This window comes from Hydra vulgaris, chromosome 12 (genome assembly GCF_038396675.1).
Source record: "Hydra vulgaris chromosome 12, alternate assembly HydraT2T_AEP".
NCBI lineage: Eukaryota > Metazoa > Cnidaria > Hydrozoa > Anthoathecata > Hydridae > Hydra > Hydra vulgaris.
The window spans coordinates 47,040,169-47,064,959 of record NC_088931.1 but is presented as its reverse complement, the minus strand read 5'-3'; the positions used below and the strand labels follow the sequence as shown (position 1 = coordinate 47,064,959).

General features: G+C 27.3%; 1 protein-coding gene across 1 annotated transcript in view; it reads left to right on the top strand.

The window, feature by feature from the left end:
• Positions 1 to 24,791, top strand: part of LOC100214290 (brefeldin A-inhibited guanine nucleotide-exchange protein 1) — an 89,173-nt gene that overhangs the window by 41,633 nt on the left and 22,749 nt on the right. Inside the window, exons 20-28 of the mRNA XM_065813475.1 lie at positions 451 to 1,044; positions 5,199 to 5,350; positions 5,493 to 5,653; positions 5,774 to 5,934; positions 8,612 to 8,742; positions 10,942 to 11,080; positions 12,071 to 12,206; positions 12,376 to 12,590; positions 12,672 to 12,702. Coding sequence (XP_065669547.1) covers positions 451 to 1,044; positions 5,199 to 5,350; positions 5,493 to 5,653; positions 5,774 to 5,934; positions 8,612 to 8,742; positions 10,942 to 11,080; positions 12,071 to 12,206; positions 12,376 to 12,590; positions 12,672 to 12,702 — 1,720 coding nt within the window. The remainder of the gene's footprint in view (positions 1 to 450; positions 1,045 to 5,198; positions 5,351 to 5,492; positions 5,654 to 5,773; positions 5,935 to 8,611; positions 8,743 to 10,941; positions 11,081 to 12,070; positions 12,207 to 12,375; positions 12,591 to 12,671; positions 12,703 to 24,791) is intronic.

Below are 24,791 nucleotides of genomic sequence, written 5' to 3'. Positions count from 1 at the left end.
TATATATATATATATATATATATATATATATATATATATATATATATATATATATATATATATATATATATGTATATGTATATATATATATATGTATATATATATATATATATATATATATATATATATATATATATATATATATATATATATATATATGTATATGTATATATATATAATTGTTAATTCTTTTACAAATTTCTATTTTTACGGTTTCTATGTTTGTGTGTCATATAGGTTAATGTGTTAATTTTTTTTTAATTCTGTAAAACTTAAAATCTTGATCAACTTTAAATGATGAATAAAAAACTTTTATCACCATTTACAGTTTTTAAATTTAAAAATATATTAAGTTGTAATTGGGATTCAATTTAGAAAAATTTATTAAATCTAGGATCTCTGTTTTATATTATTTTATTCAAAACTTGTTTATGTAAAACTGTTTTTCAGCTTGAAAGAGATGCATATATTCAGGCACTTTGTCAGTTCAGTATGCTTATGGCTAATGCAGTGATTACAGAGATGAGAGCGAAAAATATTGATACAATAAAAACACTTATAACAGTTGCATATACTGATGGGAATTATTTGGGTCACTCTTGGTTTGAGATTTTACAATGTATTTCCCATTTAGAACTTCTTCAACTAATTGGAACTGGTATAAAACCTCGATATGCAAGCAGTGGAATGGTTCCAATTGTTAATGTTGGAGGTTTAGTTAGTAATCAAAGTACAAGTCAAAATAATAGTATTATTGATCCTAAGAAGTTTTCTAGCATTCAAGAATCAATGGGTGAAACATCATCACAAAGTGTTGTTGTTGCAGTTGATAGAATATTTACTGGGTCAATACGATTAGATGGGGATGCTATTGTAGACTTTGTTACTGGTCTAGCAGCTGTATCCATGGAAGAGTTATCAAATCCTGCTCAACCAAGAATGTATAGTTTACAAAAAATAATTGAAATTGCCTACTATAACATGGGTCGTATTCGATTACAATGGTCAAGAATCTGGGCTGTGTTGGGTGACTATTTTAATAAAGTAAATTTTTTTTTTTTTTAATAATTTTATTTATGTTAGATAAATGGTAAATAGATATATATATATATATATATATATATATATATATATATATATATATATATATATATATATATATATATATATATATATATATAAATTATGTCAGAGTGTATTCTACAATGTTCTTAAAGAACAGAGCAATAATAAATTAGTAAAAACACTTATCTGTCTTTTATCTTCAACATAATGTTTCACCATCAGTAGGTTCATCAAGAAGCTTCCTGATGAACCTACTGATGGTGAAACATTATGTTGGAGATAAAAGATAGATAAGTGTTTTTACTGATTTATTTGTATACATATATATATATATATATATATATATATATATATATATATATATATATATATATATATATATATATATATATATATATATATATATATATATATATATATATATATATATATATATATATATATTATTATATATTATATATTAAAATTAATATTATTTTTAAAATGTTTGTTATACATGTTTTGAACTACATAGTTCATCATCAGCAAAATTTACAAAAATCATAAAAAGACTGTTTTTATAAGGGATACAAATAATTACTTTTTGTTATTGTATTTTAATGGTCTTTTTAACCCTTTGTAATGAATTTTATAATAGATTTTTGTAATAAAGTAATTAATTTGTATAAAAATACTAATACAAAATTACACTTTTGTGGGCATGTTGACAAGTATAAACATGATTGTCAAATCGATCAGTTGATAAGCCAGTTCTGCAACTAGAAATATGTCTGTTTATACGTAATCTTAAATTATTAGTTTTACCAGTATATGCTTGTTTTTTGCATGTTAAACATTTTAGGTAATAAATTACACTTTTGCAGTTGCATGTGATGTGACTTTTTACTTTCCAAATTGTACCATTAGATGTTTTAAACTCATCTACTTCTTGAAGGTATAGTTTGCAAATTTTACACCGAATATCTTTGCATTTGAATATGCCAGTCTTCTTACTAGTTATTTCAATATTTGAAGAAGTAAGTCTTCTTAGTAAGTTAGAAGGTATAATTTGCAAATTTTGCGCTAACATTTTTAGACATTGCAATCATTCGTGAAAATTATAATAAAACTCAAACAGACATTTACTATAAAGAAACGAACACCCATGACTATTTAAACTATAACAGTCATCATCCATTTCACATTAAAAAGAATATTCCTTATAATTTAGCTAAAAGATTAATTGTTTTTACATCTAATTATGAAATCAAAAAATTATGCCTAATAGAAATAAAGTCATGGTTAAAAGATTGTGAATACCCTGATGGAATTATAGAAAAAGCTTTTTGAATTCTTCTTTTAAAATTAATGATATATTTATCTTTTAAAATTAATAATATATTTATCTTTTAAAATTAATATATTTTAATTCTTCTCTTATCTTTAAATTCTTACAAAAAAAAACTCAAAAAAAGATTTTAGCGATGTTATTCATTTGTAATAAAAATAAGTATTTTTTGTATTATTTTCTAATGATAATCAAATTTGTTATTAACATTTTACTTTCAGGAACATACGAACACTACGAAATGCTTGAAGCTCTTATTTTCAACTAAAGTTGTTTTTTATAGTTTTGATGTTTTTTACCTTTCAAACATTCTCATGTTTTTTTATAGTTTCAAACATTCTCATGTTTTTTATAGTTTCAATTCAATCCTTCACAATCAATAGATACCCATAGCAACAATATAAAAATTAAATTATTTTTGTTTTTAATACAAAATTTTTGGAATAATACCAAAATAGCACTACTGATGACTATTTGAAAGGCCTCTAGTGCTAATAGTTTTGGTATATAAATAAATATTTTTTAGTGGTATTTGTTTTGGTAATTATATTGTTTTTAACAAAAACATTTTGAGAAAAAGATTTACTGGATTTTCTATTTGTTTCACTGTTCTGACTATTTTTGAATTCATATATATATATATATATATATATATATATATATATATATATATATATATATATATATATATATATATATATATATATATATATATATATATTAAGGTGTTTCTTATTTGGGTTTAAAAATTTTTTTTTTATTTTTCATCCCACTGAAATGGTTCATTTTGGTGAGAAAATAAATGTGTAAAAATTTCAAGGGGAAAAAAACATTTTTACTGGGTGCTACCAGTCATTGAAATTTAAGGCAGTTTTTACTATGCTTTTTTAGTCATTAACATAGGAAAAAAATCATAAAACTGATGGAGACTGGTGATAATGACTCATTTACTTGGTACACATTTATTACTTATTACATGTATTAAAAACATCCATTTCCTGTCATTGCATTTCTACTTATTTATTAAAAGACAGCAATAAACATGTATTTTTACTTTGATTGTAGGTTTATTTAAGACAATAGTTACTGTACTAAGATTATTCGCTCATAAGAGTTGTCTTTTTTCTGTCAGGATATTTCTGTCTATATTTTTGAACTACCAACAACAGGAACTGCTTTTGCTCTTCGTTATTTGTATGTAGCCTATTAAATTTGTCCATTAGTGCTATGCCACGTTCTGCAATGTCGTTGACAACCTTCATAATTCGAACAGTGGACTTTACAGTTTTGAACTCATCATCATGTTCCCATTCGCTCACACTGTTCTGAAGAAAGTGTGATGGAAGTCCTGTGATGCTGAAAAATCTTTGTTAGGAGCTGAGGTTGCTTCAAGAGATCTGTACCAGGCTGTAATGTACAGTCGAACCGTGAAAAGGCATATAAATATCCCTTATTCCCTTCGTGAAAAGGCATATAAATATCTCTTATTCCCTTCTCTTTTTTTGTCAACCTGAATTGGTCTCTAAACATTCAAATCTTCAATGCATAAATAGCTTTCGCCATCCAGCGAGCAGAGTGTAGACCAGCAGGAGCTCTAAATGAAATGCCTCTCAAAGGTACTCCTCCCAAAAAAACAATAGATAACTCCAAAAGTTCTTGGTAGTTGTCACAAGGTTGAAAGATTTGTAGTTGATCTTTGCAAAAAACGACTCTTTTATTAGTGATATCGGTAAGAGCATTTGAAGCGTTCTTATCAGTCTGTGCTGTGTGGTACTTTGTAGAATTAAATGAGACCCAACTTTTCTGAAATCTCATAAAAAGTGGTATGTCAGGTCCACTTAAAGGGCCAAGACACAGCAAAACTACTGCTTCCAGAATAATTTCCAGAATGTGGTGACAACATATCTTTCCCAAACTTCTGCTCTAGAAGAATGCAAGCCCCGTTTCTTGGCCCAGTATTGGCTGCAGTAGTATCAAAGCACATGCACTTCACTTGATCGTAATGCTTCCCTAATGCTTTGCTTGGCAATCTGCTTGTAATGGAAGAACAAGGCCAACACTTCCCTTTTTGATGGAAGCATAACACTATCTAAAGAAGAGGACATCTGTCCAATAAGCCATATCTCCATTTTCTTTCTGGTAGCTATTGTTGCACTGTTTGATGAAGCTATCATTGTACAGTAGTTACACTAGTTTAACCTGCAAAAGGAACAATTAAGCATTATAGACACAATTCTGCACACTATAAGTAAAAAAATTACTAGTTAATTTATCAGTGACATATCTATGCCGTTTTGACACCAGTATACCAGCACTTATTTATGGATATAATTTTTTTCATAAGTTCTTTGCATTATAAAAAGTAAAGTGAATTATATAAAACATAGAATAAAAGTTTATATAACATACTCCCTTATTGATAAGATAGCATAAATTGTGATTAAATGTGGCACTCGCATTAAAAAAAAAGGTCCTCAGAATGTCTGCAGGATTAATGTGCTGCTTTGTAGGCAGTACATTAATCCTGCAAATTTTATTGTATCTTTTTATAATTTATTTTGTTTGTATCTTTTATATTTCAATTTTTTAAAACAGAACCGCAAGACCAATTTTTTAAAAATAAAATAAGTTTATACTATGTTTTCTAATCATTGTAAGTTTTTTTACTAATGTTGAAGTGAACAAATCAATTATAATGATAATCTAAACTTAAGTTGAGAAAATTCTAAATTTGAATTAAAATGTTTATTTTCTGTATTAAGTTTTTTGGTTAGGTTAAAAGCAAAATTATAATTATTATTGTTAGGTTGGCTGTAATCCAAATGAAGAAGTTTCTTTTTTTTGTGTTGATTCTTTAAGACAGTTGTCAATGAAGTTTCTTGAAAAAGGAGAATTATCTAACTTTCATTTTCAAAAAGACTTTTTGAGACCATTTGAATATATTATGCAAAAAAATAAGTATGTTTTCTCTAAACAAATAATTTTTAAAACTTATATAAATAATTAATACTTTTCATTTATTTTTGGTTTTTTAGTTTTTATAATTCATTTTTTTTAAAATATACTTTCAATGTATGTTCAGCTATATAACTGATTTTAGTTCTGCAACTATTCGTGATATGGTAGTTCGATGCGTTGCACAAATGGTTAACTCACAAGCAAAGAATATAAAATCTGGATGGAAAAATGTTTTTTCAGTGTTTCATTTAGCTGCATCAGATTTAGATGAAGGGATTGTTGAGCTTGCCTTTCAGACTACAGGTATTTTTAATCATTATCCATGTGTTTATTGGAATAAGATATTATTTAGCATGTGTTTCAAAAGGCAGGTATTTTAGTTTTTATGTTTTTTTAAATTAATAACTTTAAATCTTTCTTTAGCATCCATTTTTGAAAGCCATTTTTCTGCTACTGTTGACTCGTTTCAAGATGCTGTAAAGTGTTTGTCTGAGTTTTCTTGTAATGCTGCATTTCCTGACACAAGTATGGAAGCAATTCGTTTGATAAGACACTGTTCTAAACATGTTTATGAAAATCCATATGTAAGTAAACTTCTTATTCTCAAAGTATTGAGTTTAAATATACAATTAAGACCCAAAACAGTTTTGGTTTTACACATTTTTTTAAATTCATTCCTAACAAGGCTGCAAGCAACCATTATTAAGTCAAGAGTTACTAGAAAACAAAGAATAAAGTTAAAGAGCAAGGAAACAGAAGATTTGAAATGTTGTAGGTTGTTTGAGAAAAAATGAAGATGGCAGAGAGTTCCAAAGGATTGAAGTACGGGGAAAAAAACTAGATGAATAAAAGTTTTTAGAGCATGCAGGGACAAATACAGTAAAAAGATGTGACTTTGCTGATTGACTAGTCAAGCAGGAATGAGTTTTGACTGATGGGACTAAATATGATAGCTCCTTTGAGCAGCAACTATGATGATATTTGTAGAAAAGAAAAAGAGATGCAACCTTATGATGTTATAATGTAAAAATCAATAGATTTAAGAGTCGAATTAGAGGTAAAGTTTTTTTGCAAATAGTCATTAAGAAAGGTAAGTCAAGCATTCAATATTTAATTTAGATTTAGTCAATCCATAAGTTAAAGGTTGAATGTTTTTATCTTTGTTACTAACACTGACTTTGTTACTATTTAAGGTTTTCTAAAATTCTCTAGAGCCTAACTTTTAAGATAAGATATGAGATTTAGTGAACTAAAAGAAATGAAGCTTAGTATCAAACAGCACCATTTTACATTGAATTTCTTTGCAAGAAAATGAAAACCATGGAGTAAAATGAGGTTTAATTAGAAACCAACAAAAAGGAATTAAAGCTTCTATACCTGCCTTGATCCAGGAGGTTACATAGAGGTGATGTTATATCAGCGGAGAGACAAAAGGCATTAACCCAAATACTGTCGCAAAGAAAATCATGAAAAAACTTCTTGTTGGCTATAGGGTAATAGTAAATAGTGCAATGATAGGGAAAGTCTGAAGAATAAGTATGAGATTAAAAGTTTGAAAAGATCATTGCATGGTTGGAAGAACCTAAAGGAGAACAAAGAGGAACTGAACACAAGCTAGGATCAGTGACAAATCAAGCAGTGAAGTTAATTGATTAGGCTTGTCTGGAAAACAAGTTACAAAGTTAACTATCTGAGTTAGAGATCGGGAAATACAGAAGTTATGAGCTTTCATGCCAGCAGGGTCATTGGTGTTAGAGCCTGGGTGTAGATGAGCATTCAGTTTGAGGAGCATTAAAGTCACCAATAACAACAATATTGGCAGAGGAGTAAAGAGTAAGGGCATGACACATCTTTTCCATGTTGACTAATTTTGTAAAGAATAAAGACCTTTTGTAAAGAATTTTGTAAAGAAGCATTTTAAGTTTAGAGTGAAGTCTTCCCCATGTCTAAAGAAAACTGTTTATTTCCTTCACTGATAGAAAATCAGGACTATTATGTAAATCATGCTTAACATAAACTTTTTGAACAGTTTCAAAAAACTTTTTTACGTTTTTTGAAATTGTTAAAACTTCTGGAGTTCTTTTAGATATTTGAAAAAACCATCTTTTTTCAAAGCCTAATAAATAGTCATAACCTGGCCCGTTACTATCTCAGGGTAATACTCTACTTTCAAAAACAAAAATTGGGTGACAATTTCTTTCATGTCTTTTTGATTTAGTGGTCAACAAAAGTCGGGTGTATATTCTAATGAGGATACAATGTATTCCTCTTCACTTAAAGATAAGGCTGTTGGACGCCCTTTGCTAAGTTTTGACTTTCCAGGTACGTGGTCATATAGGGTACCGATAGAAATTTTATAAATTGATGCAGCCACACATATTGAAGCACATGCTTGAATTTCTACTATGGCTAGCTCAATATCTTCTGAAGTATATGATGCAGATGGGTTGTTTTTTTTATAATGATGAACCATTATGAAAAAAAAGAAGTTCAGAAAAACAAGATCAATTACCTTCAATCACAGTATAAAAGTGATACAGTAAAAGTTAAAAAGTAAAATGAAGAAACCAAGTAAAACAATGCTTATCTGTAAAAACTTAATTTAAGAAAATTATTTGGTTGACTTGTCTTCTTTACAAAACATTATTTAAGCAGAAACCATAATAATTATGTTATAATGTGAATGAGGTTTAATTAACTTAATTAAATTAATTACTTATAACTTTACTTATAACTTAAGTAAATGCTAACGTATAGATATACCAACCAGCAATGTTTAAACTAGCCCCGAATATGTTCAGATTTGCCCCATTATTTCAATGTCAAAATCCTGGTGGAATAGCTTCAAGTACCAAAAAATGGAATACTCCAACAAATTCTACGTAAAATTCTGATTAGCTAAAAGCTCTCTAAAAAGCTCTCTTTGTAAAAAGATACATAATAAATAAATGGGTTGTTTTTTAAAAGTTAAAATGTTCATAAAAATTTTAAAACTTATCAGTTATCATGTAGCAGGAGAGTTTTAAGTCAGAGTTTATTTCTTCTAGCCTGCCTAAAAAAGCAAACCCTACAAGGCAGCAAGGTATGGGGAAGGTAGTACTGGGTATCATGATACCTGTAGCAGGCTAATGGTAATGATCCTGAACCTAACTGGAAATCTCTATCAAATGCAAAGCACAAAGCACAATATTTTAAATGTCTATTTATTAAATATATATTAAGAACAATATTTGGATGCATAAAGCATTTATTTTTTCTTAGATGTTTAAAGAACGGTTTAGTGATGATACAGTAGTTTCAGAAAATGATAGAGTTTGGCTAAGAGGTTGGTTTCCAGTTGTATTTGAATTATCATGTATCATAAACAGATGCAAGTTAGATGTTAGAACAAGGTTAGAATTTTACTTGAATTTTAAGTTTAAGCTACTTTAAAGACCACTATTGTTGTATTTTAATTTTAAGTTTGCTATTTTAAGGACCACTATTATTGTATTTTAATGATCACTAATGTATATAAAATATTTTGAAAAACTTTAGATGTTAATTTAAACATGTCATTTCAAAAGACAATTTTGTGTTGAATAGTGCCTTAAAATTCAATAGGTCATTAAAAAAATTAATAGCAGTGTTAGTCCTTTTAATAGAAATTTCAGAGTACTGATTGAAGTATGCTAAGAAAGCGTGTTCAAATTGGAATTTTGTCCTTTGGGCATACACAACTGAGTTATGTTAAGGTCACAGAACAGGCTAAACTTTAACCCCCCCTCCTTCTCCCTCAAAATAAATAAATAACTTTTTATTGATATATCTACTATAGCGTATATAGATCAGCAATCGCTTACTAATTTTGCTTATCTTTGTATTGCACAGCGTTTTTAAAAAATAAAAAAATAAAAAAGAAGAATGAAAGAAAAGATTGGTGCCTTATCCCAAACCCTTAGTTCATCGACTCAGCACTCCTTTGCAGCTGCAGCACTCCTTTGCACCTAGCAGCACTCCTTTGCAGCTGCAGGCAATAAGATAGTGGATGTATGTACTGAAATCCCTGGCTTTCAATATGACACCATAGTGCTTATCTAAACACGCATTTATACTTGTGTTCTAAATATAAATGTGTTCTATATAATAATGTAGCACTGGATTTAAAAAATTTATGTAATATGATTTTTGAAATATAATTATCATTTTTGTAATTTTGCTTCATTTGAGACCCAACATTTTTGAAAAACATTTTTGTGATAAAATTAAGGACTTATTAAACTCCAAGGGTCTTGGAGGACCTCTAAAACAATTTTTGTTTTAAAAAACCTAATGTTATTTTATTATATAAAACATATTAGGCGGGTGACAGCAAATATTTTTCAAAAATGTTGATTTTTGGACCATCTAATATATATATATATATATATATATATATATATATATATATATATATATATATATATATACACACACACACACACACACACACTCACACACTCGAATAGTATCGTGCCCTTAGCAAAGCAATTACACATCATACTGAAATGGGATGCATGACTATGGAGAAGGAGAACATGCAAGGAAGTGCCACTGCATTGTCTAAGGATTTGGGTTGGGGCAGCAATTGTTTTTTTCATTATTATTTTTTTTTTTGTCGAAAAACTGTATAGACTTTATTTCTAGATCAGCATTTGTGTAATTAAGTCAGTATTTGGTGAGCATTTTTGCTTGTTAAATGCTGACCTAAATATACAAAAACAAGTGTGTATATGTATAAGATGAAAAAGTAAGTGTGTATATATAAGATAAAAAACTAAGTTTATATAAATAAGATGAGATATCTATGTAAAAGTGTGTATATATAAGATCTATGTACAATATGGTGGGCTGAAAAACATCAATTTTCAAAAATTTCCTTTTAATACCTCTAAATGTATTCTATGTAATTTGATAACTATGGAAATAAAAATTTTTTTGATAAATTATTTTCGGATTGCCCCAAGGTTCCAAATATTTTTTTAAAAAAAGTTCTTCAAAAATAGAACAGCCTGATACTCAAATGAAGCGAAATTACATAAAAGTTTTGAAAATAAAAATTGTTTCATATAAAAATCAGTTTTTTTCAAAATTTTTTTTTGCATAAAAAAGATGCTTTTTTTTTTATCTAAAAGATAGAAAAAGTGCATTTTTACAAGTTTTTTATTTATTTATTTATTTTTTTAAATATGTTTTGATAAAACAATTATTATTTTCAAGATTTCTATACAATTATGATTTTTCAATTTTAATAAAATTTCAAAAATAGTTGTTTTTCATAAAATTATTTTTGAGATTTTTATTTAATTGTAATAAAAATGAACTTATATTTGAAAACATAAAATGAACTTATATATTTGAAAAATGTTATAAAAATGTGCTTTATTAGCTCTTGATTTTTTACAAGTGCAAATGTACACTTTGTTTTAATGATTAATTAATGGTGTTTATTTTTTACAAGTGCAAATGTACACTTTGTTTTAATTATTATTGTTTATTTTGATAACAAATTGCTGATACTTATTTTCTTTTAATGATAAGTTGCTGAAGGAAACCTTGTTTTTGATTTTTAGAGCATTAACAGTTATGTTTGAAATCCTTAAAAATTATGGTCATACATACAAAAAAAGTTGGTGGAAAGAAGTTTTTAAAGTTGTTTTTAGAATATTTGATAGTATGAAACTGCCAGATCAACAAATTGAATGGTCAGAGGTTAGATCTAATAAATTTTTTATAAACTCTTATTAACTTGTTTTTTTATATAGTTGTTTTAAAATGTTTTAAGTAGTAAATAAACTGAATATATTTTTAAATAGTAAATAAACTGAGTATATTTTTAAATAGTAAATAAACTGAATATATTTTTAAATAGTAAATAAACTGGAACGCAGAAAATAAGATTAATTTGTTATTAAACATTTTATACTAAAAAGTACATTTTTAAGTTGCTTTTTTTGCCATTAAAAAATAAAATTGCATATTTTCTTGCATTCAAGTAAATCATATGTTTTTTTGCATTCAAAGCAAAAAGTATTTTTTTAAATTTCTTTTTAAATCTAAAAATGTAGTAATAATAAAAATTAGGCTTTGAATATTAAAAATTGTTTACATTTTTTTCCATGGTTTTCTGAAGGCAACAAAAAAGATTTAATAAGTGGTGAGTAAATAAAACTCCATACTTAGAGAAAACTTTCTGCTGCTGACTCCGAAGTTATCAAAAAAATGTCTTACATACTTAAAAATATAGAATTTTTAATATCACTAGAGCAAATAGCTACAGCATATTTAAATGTAATGTCTGTCAAAAGTGTCAATTATGTACTCAGGACTGTACTGAGTATTGCAAAGAAATGGCTTCAAGTACCTAGGAAAACCACAGGAATAGAAACTGCAGGGTCTCTGTATTCCGCACATATATTAATATATGTGTGTGTGTGTGTGTGTGTGTGTGTGTGTGTGTGTGTGTGTGTGTGTGTTATATATATATATATATATATATATATATGTGTGTGTGTGTGTGTGTGTGTGTGTGTGTGTGTGTGTGTGTGTGTGTGTGTGTGTGTGTGTGTGTGTGTGTGTGTGTTATACATATATATATATATATATGTGTGTGTGTGTGTGTGTGTGTGTGTGTGTGTGTGTGTGTGTGTGTGTGTGTGTGTGTGTGTGTGTGTGTGTATATATATATATATATATTTATAGAAAGCAGAATGGATGACCACAACATGTAACCATGCTCTATATGCAATTGTTGATGTTTTTACACAGTATTTTGATGAATTATCAGATGTCTTATTAGATAACATGCTAGCTCAACTTGTATGGTGTGTTCAACAAGGTGGGAAATTATAGAATAGGTGTTTTGTTTTTCAAGTTTTATTTTTGTATAATCTAAATTTAATATTATTTTGTATTTTTAAATAATAAAATAAATTATTTAAATAAATGCTATTTAATTTAATAAATTAGCTATTTTAAAATGTCTTATTTTTTATTTTTATTTTTAGATAATGAGCAACTTGCACGTTCTGGAGTCAACTGCTTAGAAAATTTAATTATTTCTAATGGGCAAAAATTTACTCCAGAGATTTGGACAAAAACATGTGATTGTATATATAATGTGTTTGAATCTTCCATAGCACATGAGTTATTAGTTTGGAAACCAGACTCTAATCATTCTGATAGTATGCATGTTATCAACTCTGTTTATTCTCCTCAAAAAGTAAGTTTTTTTTTTTTTAAGAATAAAAAGTAAATTATTTTAATTATTATAGGGTTTTCATTTTTTAATTTTCTTTTTCAGCCTTCTCAAAAAGCAAATGACTTTTTATATGGTGAGAAAATTGATTTTGTTTTTGTTAAAAAACATTAATTTTAATAATTATGTGAAAGTTATTTTTAATTTACACGCTTTATATCTATAGAAGTAAATTTGCTTTATGGTGTTTAAGGTAGCTTACAGGAGTACAAATTTTTTGTATGTTTATAACTAAGTAAAATAAGGCTGCTTCTCAAAAAGCTAAGGTGTTTGGAGTGTAGGAACAAATAATCCCTCCTCTCTTTCAACCCATTTTTAGCCTTTTTTTTTAAAGCAGATCAACATTTATTGACAAAATTGAAATTTTATTTAAATTATTTAAATGTTTCAGAGTTATGTTGTTAGCAATTTCTTGTTTGTTGGAGAGGTTGTAAACTTTACATATAACTTTTAAACACATAAATATATTTTTATGAAATTTTGTTAATAAATTTTAATCTATTTTAGTGTTTTCTTCTGTTAACGGGTGAGGAGAAATTAGTTACACAAAAATCAAAGCCTTGTATTTTTAAAGAAATAAAAGCAAAATTTTTTTTAAATGTTTTTTTTGGTTTAATACAATATTTATTTTAACAATTTTTTTTTTATAAACCGATAGCACTTCCTTTGTTGGCATCCATCCAGGAAATGTTCTCTTTAGACCTATGAGCACTAGCTAAATCTGGCCAAAAAATATAATTTAGGTCTTGATGATACTTATCGATGAATGGTATAAGTCATTCCTCTAAGTATTCTTTGATATAAATGCTTGATTTTATTGAAGCTGATGTTGTTGACCGAAAGAATAGTTTCGACATTCCGCGCTCAGATAGTGCTATCCAAACAAGAATTTTTTTCGGAAATTTTTTTTCCCTGCAAAACGAACATTATCTGGACATTTGTCTTTGTTGCCTGTGTAATATCCGGCATTTCCAGGCATTTTCAAACAAAAGCATTTTTTGTCATCTAAAATTAAAACACTCTGTTCTTTAGTGATTTGGGAGTCTTCGGCTTCTTTTTTGTGCCTTTAGACGCTGTCCATCACTTTATTTGGGTGCTTTTTTACATTTACGGTACCTAATGTTCATTTTGACTAATTGTGTACAAATTGTCTTTTGATCAACGTTGAATTCATGTGCGAGCTTTCTTTAACTTACACCTTTTCGATTGTTGGTCAACCTGCGAAGTTTTGCTTTTTTTACTTGCGCCCACAATGATGGGCGTTTAAAATTTTTTTGTATTTTTTAAATGCTGTCCTTTAAGGTGTCTATTAATATAATTATATGCTATTTTGCGACAGATTCCTTCTTTAATAAAATGGTTAGTAGCTTCAGCTTTGGTAGCTTTTGGATTTTTTACAAAATAATTTTTGACATATTTTGAAGAAATGCTCATTCTTTGCCATTTAACATTTTTTTTGAATAATTTTTTTTTTGAATTAAACTAGAATATTTAAAAATACAAATTACATTTGATTGCTAAAATATAATATTATGGATTTCAAGCAAAACTAAGTTAACTTTTGTGTAGCTAATTTCTCCTCACCCGTTATTTCATAAAACAAAATTTTATAAAGTATGTTTGTAATTAATAGATTAATTTTAATTTCTGTTTTCTTTATACTTTGGTAATTATCAGTATTAAAAGTTTGTTAAAAAACAAACTTTTACCTCACTACAAAAAACATTTTGTGAAATTCGCAAAAAATTTGGTTACTTTAACAAAAACGTTTGGAATATTTATGCACCAAATGTTTTTGCTAAAGTAACCAAATAATTTGAAAAAGTTTGGTTACTTTAACATAACATTTTGTAAATTTCACAAAATGATTTTGTAAATTTCACAAAATGATTTTGTAAATTTCACAAAATGATTTTTGTAAATTCCACAAAATGACTTTTGTAAACTTCACAAAATGTTTGTGGAATTTACAAAATGATTTTGTGAAATTCACAAAAAATATTTGGTGCATAAGTATTCACCAAATGTTTTTTGTTAAAATAACCAAATATTTTGGTAAATTTCTGTAAAATTGCTTTTTTTGTGTGTGGAAAGTTAACCAATAAATTGTCTTTATTTTCTAAGACAAAATGGAACTTTAAATACCTCGCCAAAAAACTAAAGTATAGATAATATAACTCTAAAAAACAAATAATATTTCCATTTGTATTATTGTCGTATAATTATCTATAAATACAATTTTATTTACGCATAATGCAACTTTACAGTCAATTTATAAGTTTAACTTAGAAGCCAATTCACTTGCTTTTGGCCGTGATATGTCAAAATCGGGGCAAATATCAGTAATAACATTTAACTCACTTGAATCAGTTTAAACAAAAATCCATTGCTTTTAAGGGGTTTTAAATGACTACCTGTGATTGTTGTACACAACAACAGCAATGTTTGGAGTTACAGCATAAACTAAAGGTTGAAGTGTCAGCTTTAGGTCATTATATAATATCCTAATGTTATCAATTGACTGCTCAGCATTTTTAACTGACTGAAAAAATAAACAAATAATATTAATTAAGCAATGTAAGTAACAGCATAATTATTTTAATCACATTTTTTTTAATTTTGAATCAAGTTTTAGTAGTTTATTTATATTTAATATACAAACATTGGCTAGAATAAGAAATAATACTAGGAGCCCAAGGGCTTCTCTTTGCTTCTTTACATAAATGTATGGAACGTTTACAGCATGTCAATCGCACAATAGCCAAAAGAGCAGCAGTCTTTTCTTCTACCTCTATAATATATACATATATATAAATATATATATATATATATATATATATATATATATATATATATATATATATATATATATATATATATATATATCTGTGTGCGTGTGCGTGTGTGTGTGTGTGTGTGTGTGTGTGTGTGTGTGTGTGTGTGTGTGTGTGTGTGTGTGTGTGTGTGTGTGTTTGTGTGTGTGTGTGTGTGTGTGTGTGTGTAAAAAGCATTAAAACATCATAGACGGTATCATGCTATTTATTTCTTTTTTTAAGTAATATTTCAGCTCATATAGTGAGAGCCATTATCAAACTAATAAAACTTTTAAAAAAAACATAAATATTACTTAAAAAAAAAAAAATAGTATGAAACCGTATATGATGCTTTAATGCTTATAATATTATTACACATACTATTAAAGATGTCACTTAAATTTTATATATATATATATATATATATATATATATATATATATATATATATATATATATATATATATATATATATATATATAACTCTTTGGGATATATATACATAAGATGTACATAAGTAGTTTTCCACCCCCTTTAAAATTGTCAATCTGTCAGATTGAAAGCTGTCATTAATATATTTATACTAATCATAAATTTTAATTTAAAATAAAAAACTAACCATCTTGCATGCAATATTTCTTAGCAACTAGGCCTATCAGTTTTTTTGCATGTAATGGGATTTTGAAGCAAAAAGTTGTTACAATGCTCATAGTTCCTTTGCTTGTTCAATTGAGTAAAATCGATATTTACCTATAAAAAAAGATATTATTTTGTATTTCTGTGGTTACATATAGTCAGTATTATAAGAACATATGTAATAACATATAAAAAATATTTAAATACTTACCAATGCATCTGCTTTTAGAACCAAAAGGAGTTTAAAATTCGGAATGTCTTTGGTGCCTGATTCAAAACTTTTAAACTAAATTTTGAAGTTGATTACCATTTCTGACACACTTCAGTCCATGGTTGACTATTGAATTTAAGCCAATTAAGGTCATCTTGCATTTCTTCTATATAAATTTTAAAATGTAAAAAAAACTAAAATTTTCTCTATTATATGATATAAAATGAAATACAAATATAAAAATTTACATATGTTTGTCATGTTGGGTCTCAAAAGAAGCAAAACTTTATAAAAATTTTAAAAATAATTATCATTTTTTGTTAAAAAATACCTTGAAAAAAAATTTCCAACAAAAACCATGAAAAAATGGTTTGTTTTAACTTTGTTTTAAAAAATAATATTTTTATGCAATAAAACTTAGAATAATAATTCTTGTGTAAAATTTTTATTATTTTTGAAATTTTTATAAAACTTTGCTTCTTTTGAGACCCAACATGACATACATTTGAAAAACTTTTTTTTTTCTGTTTAAGGTCTTGTTGCAAGTTTCAGACTTGAGGTGGCCCCCTAAATCACATTCAATTTTGAAAAAATTTAACAGAGTGTCTTATAAGAACCAATAGAAAGTTTTAAGAATAGGGACAGATCAATTTTTGAATGTATGGGGCGTTGGATGCACCCTAATAATGGCATTTGCTGATTCAAAGACATCTGCATTAATCGGACAATATCTACAGAACAATTTGAAAAGCGATTTATGTATCAAAATAATTTATCAAGTTTTCATATGTATTTGCTTTACTCTATACTACCATGACATATATTTATATACTTGTAACTTTAGTAATAGATTGACAGTAATATATAAAAATAATATTGAAAATCTAATAATTTTTTTACTTACTGCAAACCTTTCCTTTGAATAATATGGTTGACTACTATGCCAGTCGACTTGCTGCGTAAAGCAAAGGTCAGATTTGAAGCACTTAACACAATCATTCCATCTGTGCAATTCTGCGCATTCTGTTAAATTCATAAATAATATTTCAGTGTTACTAAACAAAACGTAACTTATAATTAAAGTCATCATACTTATGTTACAAATGATATGTTATCAATAATGCTAATTAAATATTATATTTTCTTCCACAGAAATTATATAGTTATAGTTAAACATCAAAAGACAAATACGTCAAACCTCAAAGATCGTTTTTATGATGAAGTACAGTTTTTGATGCAGAAACCTCTTTACCAGTTGAATCTTGGAATGGATTAGCTTGCTGTATGCACTGTTTTTTCAATGAGCTCATTACCTTGTTATTGTACAAACTGAAGTCTATTTCACTTCGGCTCAAAATAACTGGTTCTATAATCAAATAATATCATTATTCACATGGGTTGGAAACAGTAATACTAGTATTGTGAGAGTGAGAAACATTATTATATAAAAAAATCAAGTGTTTTTAGTATACTCTTTTAAAATATTTTAAAATGTTATAGCCACTGATAAAAAATTTTTTTTTTTAAATATGCAAGACAAATACCAAAGGCAGCATCTCCATTTTCTTTTGTACAGTTTTGAGGTTCAAAGAGTATGCTAGACATACTGAGAGAAGCTAAATATTATTTATAAAACATTAGATATATTTTTGTAAAAAATCTTATGTATGAAATATTGAAAACGTAAAAACAAGTAACAAGTAATTTGACTACATAATGATTTGCTTTTCATTGCTTTCACTGCTTACTGTATCTACTTGAATTTTGAAACACATGACAAAATGTAATAAAATAATAACTGTACTGGATAATGTGTTCTGCATTGCATTGCTCTTTGAGTGTAACCTTTGTAAACCAAATAAGAAATTAAATTAAAAAAAAATGTTCTGATGGATTCAGATGGCAATAACACCTTACACATTACTTATAAATACCTAATTAGTTTCAATTAAAGACATTGTTTGAAGAATTTTAAATTTTTCGTTATAATCATTGAAACTTGTATCAATGAAGGAACCTATAGTTCCTTCTGTGACACAAATTTAGAATGCCTATAACTAAAAATTTAGAATGCTACTAACAATGTCTTTACTCCAAATTAAATAGATATAATATCTATTTAATTTGGAGTAAAGACATGGTTCGTTAAATTCTAAATTTTTAGTTATAGGTATTCAAAACTTTTGTCACAGAAAGAATAATAGGTTCCTTCTGTGACAAAAGTTTCAATGGTTATAACAAAAAATGTGAAATTCTACAAACTTAAATATTTACCTATAAATATTATTTGTAGGTAGTATGTAAAGTATTTTTGCCCCCATCTGAAAGTTTTCAGTTATTTTTGGATTTCCAATTTAGTTTGCAAATGTCATTTGAACAACAAAGCTTTTTAATCTTCCCCTAAAGAACATCAAATAATTGTACAAACGTTTTTGATGAATAAAAAAAAAATTAAATGCTACCAAGATCAATAGTTATATTTTGTGCATTAACAACACATTTATTTTTATTTAAATTTCGTAGTTTCAGCGTAGTTTCAGTGAGATGATGTTATCAAAGTGAGAGCAATCTAAAACAATTAACTCTGTTTCAATGTCAAACTCAAAAGATTGCAAGTGTAGCATTCATTTATAATAAACAACTTTTGGCAAATGAAATAAATTATTATTCAGTAAAAATCAGTATTAGATATGAAAATTTATTTGATTACATAAAATGAAGGATATAATTCTTTAACTGCATAAATAACAACATCACGAATTTTAAAGTTAACGAAGTTACCAGAAACACGTTTTGTTTGGAAAATTTCTCTGTACAACTTATAATTACCTATCAATTCTGATATAGTTTACCCATCAATCACATGGTATAGTAAAATAGGCTCAGTTTTAGCAACACAAAATTCATTATTTTTTAAGCCATGTTTTGCCATGAACCGAGTTGGCTGATCCATTTGGTTTCTAATAGCTACCCTTTTACAAACATTTTTAAAATTGCCCACAGATGAAGCAGTCCTCTCAAAACCTCTTAATTTACCATCATTATCCATGACTTAGCGGACCAAGCATTTTAGTAGTATGTGGATAATGAATAAGGTTATGAACCTTCAAAGTTAAGTCACAAATAAACACAAAACAGTATTCTTATAAAAATTTAGTGACCGTAATATAATAAATCAGGTTTGCTAAAATGCAAACCAAATGAGTAAAGGACAATTTGTCTTAACAATAAAAAAACAACCCAAACATTGTCATCAAAAGGAACTAAATCTCCAACTAATAAAGGAAAGCTTAAAGCCAAACTTTGCATGACATTAAAGCCAAATTTTGACATGAAGAAATTGACAAGTGATCATATGAAAAATTTCTCATTCTGCTATTTATGTCACTTAGATTGAAGAATTTTTTCTGAAATACTAGATAGTTTAACATTTTTTGAAAAACAAATTTGCAAATGGCTTCTAACAAATCGTGCATAATATCACAATAAATATTATCATAAACATGAAATGATGGAGTTTTATTAGAGCAACACTTTTCCTTTATACCATTGAGAGAACAATTATGTAAACAAACGTCATAATAAGTAACATTCTTTAGTTCTAAGTAATTCAACAGATTCAACAAAAATACTGTCTAAGTCTTTACATTTCATTTTGCATATTCTGCATGATATGTCGCAGTAAAACTTTTCACATAACCTAATACTCCATTTAAACCAAGATTGTCACCGATAATTTGAGCAAGGAAAACATATGTTTTAAATTCATCACCATTTATTTTTATAGTAAAGCTTATGTTTCTAATTCCGTCATTTCTTCGATGTATATAGAAAATGTATATTTGAATATTTAATGCGATTAGAAGAATATATAATTGCACTTAACAAAATATTCTCAAGTTTTGAGTTATGAAGCGGTTTTAAACATTTTAGAATTGTACACAAAGCTCCAATATTTCTATGTGAACCCAATGGATTGCTATGTGAACCCAATGGATTGCTATGTGAACCCAATGGGTTACCAGTTTTTAAATCATCAAAAAAAAATAAAAAATTGTTACAAAAGTATTTTGGGAATGAACATGTTGACGATGTAATTGATGATTTTGCTACAACTCTCCATCTTTAAAGTCTGAAACTAAACCATTAGTAGATGGTTTTATATTACTTCTTATTTCATCAAGTACACCAGGAAGACAAAGAAAAACTTCAAGACACTGCTTTAATAAAACATAGTGCCCTTTTGCGATACAAGTTGAGGAAACTATTCCTTTAGCTGTTCTTTGATTGCTTATAAAATGACCTAGTGAGCATGGTTTTGGCTTTATATAATGCCCTTTCTTTTCAAAATAACTTGTTTGTTTATGCAAAACTTTTTAAACCTTGAAAAGGTTTTTTGAGGCGTGAGATATTTTCAAAGAAATTATTATATTCATCATTTTGGAGACCATGCTTTTTAAAAATTACTTGGGTCTTGTTATTAATTCCTGTTACAATTGATGACACAAAGTCTGAACATGCATTCACAATTTTTAAGGTAGTGGTTAGGGGTAGATTAGAATAACTTCTTAGTTTAGAAATAAAATAAACAGAAACTTCAAAAATACCATCGATTTCATCAAATCTAGTACCAAAATTTGACATATTATCTGTGCAAACAGGTTTGGTATTGTGAACAGCTAAAAACAAGTTATTCGAAGAGAAACATTGTTGCGTAATATCTGCTTCTTTTAAAGTAGGTCTTTGAAGAACTTCTTGATGAGATTTTTCAATATGTTTTGAAAAAGCAAAAACATCATCAAACTAAATAATTTGGTTAAAATAACAAAAACGATTTGGTAAAGTTCACAAAAAATTTCGTATATTTTACCAAACAGGTTTGTAGTTTTTACAAAATCTACTTAACCAAACATATTTGGTTAAATTAACAAAACAAATTTTTGCAGTGCTTGCTTCTACCTGTTTGTTACAAAGAAGCAATTATTACTCTTATTGATATTAACAGATAATACAATCATTAAATGGTCTTGGTAGACAATTGTCTCCATATCACAATATTTATATTATATACACACACACACACACACACACACACACACACACACACACACACACACACACACATACACATACAAAAGAGGGAGCAAAAACAAATCTAGACACAATTTTTTGATATTAAAAAAAAAAAAATGTCTTAAACTCATATAATAAAAGTAATTCAGGACAATTTTTATAGAAATGTATAAAATATTATTTTATATTACATATAATAAAAAGATATTAGGATTTGCAAAGTATTTTTTAAGTTTTAGCTGTATTAGTACTTGGTTGGCCATCCTTTGTTTCTTATGATTTATGCGCACACTATCACATACTATCTACAAGTCTTTTTAATAAGGCATACTATCTACAAGTCATACTATTGAAGGCATACCATCTACAAGTCTTTTTAATAAGTCATTTTGCAAAGCATTCCAACCAACAAGTAGAATTAGGAACAGTCCATTTTTGTTTGTTGCCCTACAATCTTGCAATTTTCTATCCAATATAAACCAAAGTTTTCTATTGGATTTGAATCAGGGGACTTTAATGGCCAAGACATAACTGGTATCAATTCAGATCCTAGATATCTTTTATTCAACTGTACTGTTTGTTTGGGATTGTTATTTTGTTGAAAGATGTAGTCACCATTAGGGAAATGTTCTTCTATGCTTGGTCCAAGTTTGTTAATTAAGTAACTTAATTTTGTGCTACAAATGCTGGTACATGGAGTCCTTCACCTGGTAAAGTTTTCCAATTTTGTGTTCACCTAATGCTTTTATTCACTAAGATATTCTCCACTTTGAGATATTAGTATGGTTTAAATCTAATTTTATCTCAGAACATATGATATTTTACAATCTTTTTTGATGGTATTAAGAATGTAGCGGTCTTTCTTTTTTAAAGTTTTAGGTTTTTTCACAGATCCAACAAATATTTCAGTTTTACCAGTGGTTAATGATTCTTCACCAATCTACTGATAGTTGAGTCTTGTCATTTAAAATACTTTCCAATGCTTTTGTGAGACTCTCCTTGGTCAGCAGCTTCAATAATTTGTCCAACCTCTATATATATAAGTTGTTCAATGTGTTCAAGAATCATGCGTATTCTGGTAATCTCAGATAGTACCTAGATCTTTACCCAGAAACATTAAAACTTGCAGCTACTGAGATTAGTTTTTAGAAATTTTTCCAGTTTCTTTGACAACATTATCTACTGCTTTTAATAATGATACTAAAGAAGGCAACAAAAGCGAAACCAAGGATATTAGCTTCAAGAAATTTATCTACATGTTGAATTTGTTTGCAACATTCATTTTCTTCAAAAACCCTACTATAAAACAAAGTATGGCTTAATTTATGATGTTTTTCAGTAAAAACTACTTCTAAAATAAAGTTCTTACCTGGTAAATTTTTGAAATCAATTTAAACTCTTAAGGCCATTGCATGGTTTTTTCTAAAATTGGTAAAATTCCCTTCCAGAGACAAGTTTACTATTTTTAGGTATAAAAGTGTTCTTTATTCCTCCATGCAGCTGGAATCTATTAAAAATATATAGTAAACATGTTAATTATTAAATGGGTTATAATATATAGATAACAGAAATTTATTTAAAAGAAGATATTGTATAATTGAATTTGTAACATGACTGTTGTAACCTGTTCATCTATTGTTCAAAGCTTTGAAAAAAGTATCAAAAATTACAGTTTATATTACACATCTTCCTTTTGTATGTCTAATCCTTGAATGATTGTAATTTAATAAAGCAATTTTTTTACAGGGGTTTGTTGAGGTGGCTGTCTGCAGACCATTTACTACCAAAATTAAAATCTGCTATGAAAACAAAAGGATGTAATTTTATTAAACAGTAGCTTCATGATTTCGGAAGATTCTTTAATTTGAGGTACAATTCAAAACTTTATCAATCTGTGAACTCTTGTTAATATTCCTTTTTTGTTAGCTGTACCCCCTTCATAAAACAAAGATCTTTTTTTATTAGGACTTTTTTTAAAGTTCCTTGGTGTCTTCAGTTTCATCTTTAATCAGGTTTAGCTCTGGGTGATAACTTTCTGGTATAATTGTTTTAGAAAACCCTTGCCTCCACCATCCATCACCAAATTATCACTTTCTGGTATAACTTAAAAATCTGACTTTTACGGCTATATGAAATTGTTTTAAAACAACTTGAGCCTTTTAAATAAAGTTCCAAGTATTTTTTTACTTAAACCTTTGCAGATGTTTTTTTTTTTTTTTAACTTTATCTTTGTTATTTTATGTGTTTCAGTAATGAGCAAATTAACTGATCATTTTCTTTTTCTGTTAGGGTTTTATTTATGATCTTTTAAACATTTTCTGCTAATTATGTTTTCTAGCAATAGTGGTTCAGTCTTTTTTTAATTTCTGATTTGCAATTCAAACAAATGATTATTGAGTGCTTGTAGGTATAAAAGTTTTAATGATCTTAATTAATAACTATAAAATATTTCAAATTGGGACAATATATATTATCATATTTTAACATTATGACAATATTTACCTGAATGAGATTTTAAAGAAACTTTTCTAATTCTTGCAGTAGCAAAAAACCATTGTCCTCAGTAATGTTACAAGCTGCAAGTAAACCATTGTCCTCAGTAATATTACAAGCAGCAAGTAAACCATTGTCCTCAGTAATGTTACAAGCAGCAAGTAAATCATTGTCCTCTGTTACAAGTGTAGCTTCTTTTATAACTCCTTCCTTTAAAAGGTTGATGACCAACATACTTTGCTGTAATATATAGCGATTGCATGGCTTATCTCATCTAGTTCTAGTATCTTTTATCAATAATATGTCTTCATAGTTCAACATTTTTATCAATAATATGTCTTCATAGTTCAACATTTTTATCAATAATATGTCTTCATAGTTCAACATTTTTATCAATAATATGTCTTCATAGTTCAACATTTTTATCAATAATATGTCTTCATAGTTCAACATTTTTATCAATAATATGTCTTCATAGCTCAACATTTTTGGCAATTTTAAGTATCTTTATCATGCTCATTTACTATAACTGCAAGGTATATCTGCAGGTACACGTCTACTCATCTGACGCGTGCAGTTGCACGCCTTACATGACCATGCATACAATACATTTTTTTGACAACTTGGACATGATTTTTTCCATATGTTGACAATTTGCGTGTTTTAAAAAATGCGCTGAAAAAACCAAACTGTTTTAAAAAGGAAATTAAAAGTAAACAAACCATAAACTGAAAAGAGAAACGAGCTTAGCAAATGATAAAGTAAATAAAGGATATACCAGAGAAAATAAAAGCATAAAAACTAATATATATTTTAATTTAGAAGCGTCTTAATTAAAATTCAAACTTTATTAATTTAAAAGCATTTCAACTATTAGTTCATAGCTAATAATTTTTGTTGACATTAAAAAATATCAAAGTTTTAAATAATTAATTTTGA